The sequence below is a fragment of the Megachile rotundata genome, chromosome 3 (assembly GCF_050947335.1).
Source record: "Megachile rotundata isolate GNS110a chromosome 3, iyMegRotu1, whole genome shotgun sequence".
NCBI lineage: Eukaryota > Metazoa > Arthropoda > Insecta > Hymenoptera > Megachilidae > Megachile > Megachile rotundata.
In genome coordinates, this window is record NC_134985.1 from 18,035,751 (window position 1) to 18,046,061 (window position 10,311).

Below are 10,311 nucleotides of genomic sequence, written 5' to 3' on the forward strand. Positions count from 1 at the left end.
ATGTATGCGATACACACACACCTACCTACCTAGATGTATACATACATACGTACGTGCATACATAGTATATAAGCATAGCTTATATAATATATTACATAGTATATAAGCATTATTGATACGTTTGCGAAAGGTACTTTTGATAAATAAATTATCGTTAATTTATTATTTGACATTGGAAACGTGTTTTTTTGTTATGCGAGCGAATGCGAACGGTGTATTTAATGCAAGCGCGAAGTTAGGTACGTATGTACGTATACGCGTTTCGAGTAAACGCGTGCTAATTATCAGAGAATATAAATAGTGAACTGTACGATGGTGTTCGAGGAAGAAAGTATCCGAGTTTAAGGCCAGGTTTACGGACGATGTGCAATTTTCGATTAAAAATGTATGGGATAAAATATAAATTAATTTATACCGTTCTTTGTCTCGACAACAGTTTACCCTTTACACTCGACATTTTTGTACTACGCAGAATTTTATTGGGGTAGTTTTTCTCTGTTATTAAGTACTGCTTCTATTTGTTTATACCTTGTGTTGTACCATGTGTATAATATTATGTACTATATGTATATTATTATGTATTGTGTATAATATTATGTACTACATGTATATTATGCATTATGTACAATATTATGTACTACATGTATATTATGCATTATGTATAATATTATGTACTACATGTATAATATTATGTACTACATGTACAATATTATATACTGTATGTATAATATTATGCATTGTGTATATTATTATGTATTACATGTATAATATTATGTACTATATGTATAATATTATATACTATATGTATAATATTATGTACTACATGTGTAATATTATGTATTGTGTATAATATTATGTACTTCATGTACAATATTATATACTATATGTATAATATTATGCATTGTGTATAATATTATGTACTACATGTACAATATTATGTATTGTGTATAATATTATGTACTACATGTGTAATATTATCTATTGTGTATAATATTATGTACTTCATGTACAATATTATATACTATATGTATAATATTATGCATTGTGTATAATATTATGTACTACATGTACAATATTATGTATTGTGTATAATATTATGTACTTCATGTACAATATTATATACTGTATGTATAATATTATGTAGTATATGTACAATATTATATACTGTATGTATAATATTATGCATTGTGTATATTATTATGTATTACATGTACAATATTATGTACTATATGTATAATATTATGCATTGTGTATATTATTATGTATTACATGTACAATATTATGTACTATATGTATAATATTATGCATTGTGTATAATATTATGTACTATATGTATAATATTATGCATTGTGTATAATATTATGTACTTCATGTACAATATTATGTACTGTATGTATAATATTATGTAGTATATGTACAATATTATATACTGTATGTATAATATTATGCATTGTGTATATTATTATGTATTACATGTATAATATTATGTACTATATGTATAATATTATGCATTGTGTATAATATTATGTACTTCATGTACAATATTATATACTATATGTATAATATTATATACACATGGTATAACAGTAGTAAGAAAACAAATAGAATTGTAGATTCAATTAGTAATTAGAATTGCAAGAAAGGTGAGCGTGAGTCACTTTTGACTTCGAAGGGGAACATTTTAATAATTTGTGTAATTAAAAATAGGTTTGATTTCGCCACGTTCCGTAAACCTAGCGTTAACGAGACACGGTCGAAGGGAAGAATTTCGCGTCGTAAAACACGCGAACGGAGAATCAACGAGAAACCGTAGAAGAGATCGGACGGTTGGTATACTCTAGTTCATATATCGGGAAGTATTTAGAAGCCGAAGTAACGGCTGACCGTGCGGATCCTTCCAATCACCTTTCCCGTCGTTCCCATTTTCTTTCCCGCCATCTCAGTTCCACTGCTTTTCAAGGAAAATAAACAATGCGAAACAGTCAAAAAATGCGGGACGTAACTAGAAACGATGTAAATGGCTCGACACGAATCGGGTACAGATCGAGTTTAATTATGTCTCCTTCGATGGACCTAAACCATAATGGACACGCGATTGCGGAATATCGCCTCCACATAGAAAAACTAGAGTCGCTCATTGATATACAATGTTTCTAATTTATACACTATAAAGTTTTTATGGTAGTCGGAAGTGGACAGGTGATCTCATTATACGTCTGTATCTAAATCTAGACGTCAATCGAGTATCGTATTTCGTCGAAGGGAACAGATCGCGGGAACGTTCTTGCGTAATTCTATATACGTGTAATGCGCCTGTTAATTACCGACTTCGTAACCATCGGAATACCTCTGCTCAGATTTTTTCCCCGAATTTTTCACTTCTTACCGCGATGGAACTCGATTTTTCGCGCGCTGCATTGTGGTTTCCGCAACCAAACTTGTTCCTTTCGGTAAATATGCATCCGCGCGCAAGATCATTGCAAAATAAGATCGAGCATTTGAAGCGTTTGGAACGGTTAAAAAGCAACCAAACCGGACCCGTGACACGAACACGCGTTCTAACATGAGCGATAAGCTAATGTCGCACTTGATTTCAAATTATAGCGCCCTGCCGACTGCGTGCCCTTGCATCATGAACGGCTCGCAACTTACACAAAATAATTGATAGTTTCGAATATCTATCTCTGGAATTTCTTCAGAAGAATTGATCGCAAGAATAATTGCCTTTTAATTGCACGTCAATCTTCACGAGAGGTCTGACTTGTCTTAGAACAATGCTCTTACGGGCAGTCAATGAATACCTATTTCCAAGTTAATTATGTACTATAGTTACACATAAATTTTATGCAAATATTCTTCAAATTTCTCGCACATGTCATTTTTCTCGAACGTAATAAATTATATTTTATTACACTTTGCATAATCGAGAATTGCAACACAGAATTTTAACATAAAAATTTCGCTTAACATTTTAACTTCGTTTTGTTGTCTTAATAGTGCTGACAAATGTGGCTCAAAACGAAGGATCTAAAATTCAAGTAAATTTAGAATTAATACATTGTTGATCGACAATTTTATCAGATTCATTTTTTAACGCACATGTAGCTTTTCTTTGAACGCAATAAATTATATTTTATTACACTTTGCATAATCGACAATTGCAACACAGAATTTTAACGTAAAAATTTCGCTTAACATTTTAACTTCGTTTTGTTGTCGTAACAGTGCTGACAAATGTGGCTCAAAACGAAGGATCTAAAATTCAAGTAAATTTAGAATTAATACATTGTTGACCGACAATTTTATCAAATTCATTTTTTAACGCTCAAAATGAAGGGGGTTAAAACGAAGGATCTAAAATTCAAGTAAATTTAGCATTAATACATTGTTGACAATTTTATCTAAACCTAATTGATCGACAAATAATCCAAACACATTATGAATAATGAACTGAAATGAATTTTTGAACACATCTTCTATGTAACTTTTAACCCCTTGCCGTACAATTTATTTGTGAGGTGCGTCAGTCCAAACTAACTATTCATAGTCATAATATTAAAACAAACAATAAAATAAAAATTCTATAAGCATTCGGCCTTGATAATGCAAATTATGGTTGAACTTAAATTTTAACTTGAAGAATATTAAAAATTTGAGTGAGACTTATATTTGCACTGGAAGTGCGTCACGAGACTCGTCAAAATACAAGCGGTTAAAACTTGTTTTTGGATATTGAAAATCTTTTACAATAACCTACTCTGAATTTAATAAATTGAAGTAATAAATTCAAGTCCAAGAAGATCATGATCGATCAACAACGTGTCTTCTGTATAAAAATCTTCTTTGAAACGCAAGTCCAGAAATGAAACGCAAGAAGAAGAGGAAGCGTTTGCGGAAGAACCATAATGGCGGTCACGCCGCCGCTGGATCTCATTGTTCACCAACGCAGAATTCGTCTATTCTTGGAGGTGGCTACGCGTGTCGTACGGCTTCGCAAATCAACGTAAGCCGATAAAAGGTAGATTAGACTCACGGTCTTCGCGTAGCGGAGGGAAGCCGACCGTAAAAACCGTCCTCGGACGCGCGACGATCATTCTCGTCGCCACGACGCCTGGAATCGGCCGCTTCGATCTCGTCGATTCGTATCAATTTGCATCCCTCGACAGAGGATCCAGTTGAATTTCAGGTACGTTCGCCGGAAGCGCTCCCTAAAACGATCGGCACCGCGAGTTTTCCTGCCAAGTTCGCTCCCCCCAGTTCCGCAAGATTTTTTCTCAGATCGAATTTTCCGCGGTTCGATTGGCCCGTTTCCCGCGTCACCGGCGATAAGTTTGAGCGGTACAGGTGACGTCGAGAGTATCTAGTTCAGCGCGCGAAACGGAGTTCGTTATTTCGCGTTCGACGCGCGACCGGGTCTATCTGATCGAATCGGATCGAACGGGGGCTGCGAGGTCGCGATTTAGGAACGGGGGAACACGTTTCGCGTTCTCCAGCGCGGTGAACCGATCGAACGCTGGCGTGGAAAGAGGCGGATGCGAGAAGGTGGGCTGGAAAGGTGGTAAGGGTTCGAGGAACGCGATTTTTCACCACACGAAAAAGCGTTTCAACCTTGAAGCGTACCGAAATGAACGAAATCGAGAGTAGCGTAGGGGGAATACAGAGCATGGGAGAGAGATGTCAGAGATAAGGAACTCGTGCCAGCATAGCAAAACGATATCGAAATTTTAGCTGCACCGGTAGTTGCGGCTCGTTTGGAAGAGGCAACAAGTCAAAGGATGACAACGCCGGAAGACTCTGGTCCATGCACCAGCGAGAACACGGATATCGGAAGAAGACAAGCCGTTCCCATTATTCATACCAGAGGAACTCATTACGACGTCGGTTTCGATATCGTAAGAATTCTATTGTTTTTATCGGTGATTCGATTCACAGTAGATTGCTCGATCGTTCTTTTTTTTCCTTATTTTCCGCGCTTCGTCGCTAATTGCAACATTTTCGACGAGCGTTGACGCGTACGCGAGGTGAAGCGAGAAAAAACTCGTTAGGAAACGAAATTATCGGTTACGTAAATCGGTAACGAGAAAATTACGACGATCGACGCTGGGAAAAAAAGATAAATGGAAAAATCCCCGATGGATCTCCACTCGATCTTCGATTTTCAATTCAATTACGTATCGTTACCTGCGATTTTTCATTCTTTTATCGTCGACTTTGTTACTCCGTCATTGTTATCGCGGGATTAAGAACATGTTCTAAGTACCACATCGAGTTCGTTCACCGCAAAAAATGCTGTTTGCAACTCCAATAGGATCAGTGGTCTAAGCCGCTGCTTGTACAGGGCTAACCGATAAAACTTCTAAGTGGATCGAAATCACGAGACTGATACGAACCGTGATTGATATCGTACTTCTATTAAAATAATTCCGACTTAACGCATCACGTAACGATTAGCATTATGCAAGCAAACAACTCGAGACCGTGGAACATAAATAATATCGAAACAGCGGATTCTTCGAAGGAATTTTTAGCGTTGGAGGTAGCATTTGTACAATATTTGCTAATTTTGTGACAGATTATATTGCGCTGATAACATTTTTAAACACTAGAACTACCAACCAGTCAAAATGACTGGTTTCACATTTCCCATTTGATATTACAAAATTTTATTGTCATGATTTTATGGGAATATCTGTCATATTTTGTTGAGGTAAAAACTAGTTCTATATGTTACTTGATGCTTTAGTATTTATTTCCCTTTTCATTTTATTTTTAATTCGTCGATAAACGAGCATTTAATGTCGGTAGTTCTAGTGTTAAGGTACCTTTGCTCTTACGAGGTATCTTATACTTGTACCTTATACTTGAAACAAGTATTTTTTAACTAAATTTATAGTGACATAGTGAAACGAACAATAGTAGAAATTGTACACTTGCTATTTATCAAAGGCAACTTCGATTGTATAGAGCTAACTATGCAATATAGAGCTACGTATGCAAAGTGAAGTCTCGACAATTGACAACATACCAGTACTCTTTTCTACTTCGCACAATACAAACATTTACGCAAAATTTATTACTATACGCAGTAAGTTGTCTTATATCCGCCTCACACGCGAACTAGCGACGACATAATCGATGTACCTAGTTCGCTCAAACCAGCGACCAACTTTTTCCCTCAGGGACGCACCTTCTCCGGCCTAATTCGATCCTACATGGATAGATATCGGCCGTTGAACGAAACGTACCTGCCGCTTTACGAGACCGAAGCGGGTAGAAAGATTTACGAAGAAACTCTGGCATGCGTGGAAGAACAATTCCCGGGATATCTCCGGGAAATCCGGGGGACGGCCGACGGAGCGGATGTTCCCTTCCACAAGGTACGTCGTTCGACGAACTCGAATCGAGCTGTGTTTAATCCTCGGGATTTCTTCCGCAGCTATTTCTCATGCATTTAGACGACATCGTGCCGAATGTAGCGAACGAAACAGTGCAGAGCAACGAGTTACCGGTTGGTTGCTCAACTATCATGTGTAATCAACCAGGCCAGGTAAGCGGGACGGGCGTGGACCAGTTGCCCTCATGGTACCGACAACCTTGATCGATGAATTTACGTGATTTTATGCGCGAGTATTTCCTGTTTTTACTATCGCGAAACAGGAGATTTTGGGACACAACGAGGACGCACTCGGGGAGACCCTCAACCACTGGTACCTGGTTGCTGCTCACGTGGTCGAACCAGGATGCAAGGAGGAAAATTTCACGTCCTTGAGCTACGCCGGGTTCCTGCCGGGATACACGATGGGTTACAACCATCATGGTCTCGTTTACTCTATCAATACTCTCAGTGCCGCCACTTTGAGATCCGCCAAGACTCGTAAGTTATTTCTTCTGTACTCTGTTTTTTCTTTCTTCAAACGAAGTTTCCTTCTCTTCCTTCTACATCTCCCTTTAGTTAACGTAGTTGCCTCTCGTAGCCAGGTACTTTTTAGCCAGAGCGCTGTTGTCCGCCGAGAATTACGTGGAGGCCCAGCAAATTTTACGGAACGAAGGATGCGGCGCTGCCGAGGGATTCTCGGTGAACATGACTTTTCTAACGCAAGAAGGGGACAGAATGTTTCACAATGCAGAGATCGGTCCATGTGAGCCTGACGCCACGCAATCTCAACTGAACATCTTGACTGTCAGCCCCGGAGAGAACACGGCCCATTGCAACAAGTGAGTGAAGGGCTCGGTTGTTTACGATTAGTCTCTGGTATTTGTTCGCTTGCAGATATCTGCGACTGAAGGTGCCGGAGGTCGAGGGTGTTATCATAGACAGCAGCGTGAAGAGAATGGAGGCCATCTGCAGACATCCTCCGGCTAAGTCGCGTCAGGATGTTATAAATATTTTGAGTGATCAAACTGATGATGAGTATAGAGTTTATCAGGAGATTAAGAAGGACGACTATGTGAAGACTATTGCTACAGGTATCTTTCTTGTTTCTTCTGTGTTAGTGTTTTGTTGTTGTTTGTTATTGAGGACGTCGACTGCTGTGGTCATTATTATTATTATTACCGGACCGGTATTATTATTTTGGAGTAAATGTTTGACAATTTGTGTCGTTAGGTATCTTTGACTGCATCGAGAGGACTTGGGCCATCTACACGGACAAACCGAACTCTACAGAACCGATCGTAGTGATACCTTTAAGACTGCGCGATGAACCGACATCCGCTGCAAGTTGAACTTTATGTCCAAACGTAAAGTTCCTCTACTAGTGAATTTCTTTCCAATATCGTTACTTTGCTTCGTTCTATAATTTTGTCTTATATTTTACTGTCTTCACGAACTAGACAATATTTGTGTTCGCATAAATAAACGTTACTATTTCTTTTGTAATAGCATTGTTCTTGCTTAAAACGTGTGAAAGAAAGGAAATTTGGTAATCCATGGAAATAATAAGATATCTTTCTTCTTCGCTTTTATTCCTCTTCTTCCTTCTACATCTCCCTTTCGTTAACTCCTTCGTTTATCACAAGTAATTTCGTATTTATCGAAACTTTGACAATTTTCGAAGTGTAAAAACGTAAATAGCTTAGTATCACGAGAATAATTCGACAAACAAAAACTATTAAGAAAAAGATCCTAATATTCGAATAAAAAAATAAAAACAGATGTCTTCCGGTTGAAGTCGATCTCAACGGCAATACGTAGGTACTACCACCTTTGGCCGTTTCTTCGATTCCATTTCCGTGAAGAATTCCTTTATGTCTTCCTCCCGTACGACTTTCTTGTTCTCGGCGAACTTTTGCAGGTACCGCTTCAGTCGCTCCTTCATGTTATTGTACTCTGTTAAACGCCAAAGAATGCGATCAATGAATCTATTAAACGATAAACTAGTGTCGCGTTAAATCTATCTACCTTCGATCGCCGTTAATTGTTCGACGCGACCCAAAGAGGCGAGAGCTTTCATACCCTTCTCGTACTGCGATTCATGATTGTTAATTTTACCTGCCTCCTCGTAAGCGTGCACGCTGTCCGTTGGATCGAGAAGAAACATAACATTTTTCTTTCGGTATAGCTGTAATCGTACAAAAGCTCGTTCGGTAGATGCATCGGCGAGAAGTACTACGTTGTAAGTACCGTACTGTACAATGATTCGAAAAACAAGTCTACCTCCTTGCACGTTTCGCAAACGCACAAAGCGCTTCTCCAGCCCTCCGTCCAGAAGCAACTTCCTTTTGTTGCAGTCCGGTTCGGAGAATTATTTCGTGGCATCGTACATCCTTCGGGCAGTTTTTCGATATCCACCGATTCTTCTTTCTTATCGCTGGATGCCTCGGGTGTTTCGAACACTGGGATTAATCATTAATTCAGCAATTACAAATCACAGTTCAATGTCTGCAGAATATCAACTGCAATCACGATTACTCTTTTATCCAAAAACGATTAACAGAATAATATGATTACCATCATTACTTCTATCATTAAGTTAACTTAAAGTGAACTAAAGTAGCTGGCACCTGGGATTCATTACCTGCATATTTATTTGCATAACACCACAGAAAGTCATTCTGCCTCATACATCCAGCGCAAATCATCTCGTCGTACGCGTCGTCTGCCGGTATTCCTTTTTCGCACTCTAGATGCTATTAAAACAGTTAGTCAACTTAAGAAGAAAGTTGCAAAGTTAAGTAATATTACCTTGGAATGATACCAATCTTCGCAAACAATGCACTGTAACATCTCATCATTCAGTGTATCATCTGGATCTGGATAAGGTCTCTCACAGATACAATAGAGCCCATCAAAATTATGGTTGTATTTATTCTCAGGGTTAATCGGATCCTTTGACTAAGAACCAAACACGAAACAAGGGATAGGTCCGTTACTCTAAAGTAATAAAGTAAGATACTTGTGAAAGATATAATCAACAAAACCATACCGGATCCAAGTTACACTTTTTTCCAGCAAATTTGGAATTACCACAGTCGCATCTAAAGTGCCTTTTGGTATACAGCTCTACCAGTTCGTGCCCTTCATGGCAGTGGAAACTACAAGCTAGACAGATTCCTCCTCCTGATTTCGGGCAACAGGTTTTACAAGCGTATAAAGCTTGCCGAGAATATCCCTGCAAGAAAAATGTGAAAATATAAGGAACTGTTCGATTATCGTCGGTTACGGTAGGGCGACATTTAATCGTGTTTAATGTTTACGATACCTTGCTGTAAGTGCAATTTTTGTCGTCGGACGCGCCTAAAACTGCACAAGCATCTTCCTCCAACTGATTCTCCTCTCGAAGCACGTCCAACATCGTAACCGAACTTTCCTCTTCCATCGTTTCTTCCACGTTCTCAGACATTTGGCAGTTCAGTTGATCAACGAATCTAACTACTTTTAACTTGTTCGTTTACACTCTGAAAGTGCACGGTGTCCTTTCTGCTCTCGAATTTCCCTACCCTCTAATCTCGATAGCGGTTCAGAATTTCTATAAAAAATTCTTATAAAGTCGAAATTCTCAGTGACATTTTGTACCTGTTTATAGTACAAGGAGAAATTCACAAGAACTGTTTGTTTTGTTGGCTGTTAGCAAAGTGGTAGAAAACGTTATCACGTGACGCGTGTAGCGTCTCTTCGCGTCGTTTCGCGCGACTTATCCCGTGGAAAAGTGAAACCGTTACTAGTAGATCGAACGATGACAGCGCTCGAGTTGTTTGTTCGAGCCGTATTGGTTGTTACAAATAATTAACTAACGTCGATATATACGCGAAAAGTTGTTCATTACGTTTATCGGTGCGACGTTCGTTGTCTGATTATTCGTAAAAATTAAT

At 38.4% G+C, this 10,311-nt stretch overlaps 2 protein-coding genes across 4 annotated transcripts; one reads left to right on the plus strand and one right to left on the minus strand.

The window, feature by feature from the left end:
• Positions 1-4,025: 4,025 nt before the first annotated feature.
• On the plus strand, positions 4,026-7,879 carry tan (C45 family peptidase tan). Of its 3 annotated transcripts, none has more exons than XM_076529673.1 (8): positions 4,026-4,186; positions 4,729-4,892; positions 6,180-6,377; positions 6,437-6,547; positions 6,658-6,874; positions 6,975-7,215; positions 7,271-7,467; positions 7,607-7,879. In XM_076529673.1, exons 2-8 carry the CDS (start codon positions 4,776-4,778, stop codon positions 7,723-7,725), a joined length of 1,200 nt encoding a protein of 399 aa, XP_076385788.1. In that variant the 5' UTR covers positions 4,026-4,186; positions 4,729-4,775; the 3' UTR covers positions 7,726-7,879. The 3 variants fall into 3 exon arrangements, with proteins under 3 accessions (XP_076385788.1, XP_076385789.1, XP_076385790.1); XM_076529675.1 differs by lacking the exon at positions 4,026-4,186 and adding an exon at positions 4,347-4,558; XM_076529674.1 differs by lacking the exon at positions 4,729-4,892 and having other exon boundaries at positions 4,043-4,186.
• A 65-nt stretch (positions 7,880-7,944) lies between these two features.
• LOC100877166 (putative E3 ubiquitin-protein ligase UBR7) lies at positions 7,945-10,132 on the minus strand. The gene is made up of 7 exons (XM_003703039.3): positions 9,702-10,132; positions 9,426-9,611; positions 9,185-9,334; positions 9,018-9,129; positions 8,657-8,835; positions 8,402-8,561; positions 7,945-8,329 (listed from the first exon to the last, which is right to left on the minus strand). The coding sequence occupies exons 1-7, from the start codon at positions 9,840-9,842 to the stop codon at positions 8,178-8,180; spliced, it is 1,080 nt and encodes a 359-aa protein (XP_003703087.1). The 5' UTR covers positions 9,843-10,132; the 3' UTR covers positions 7,945-8,177.
• Positions 10,133-10,311: the final 179 nt, after the last annotated feature.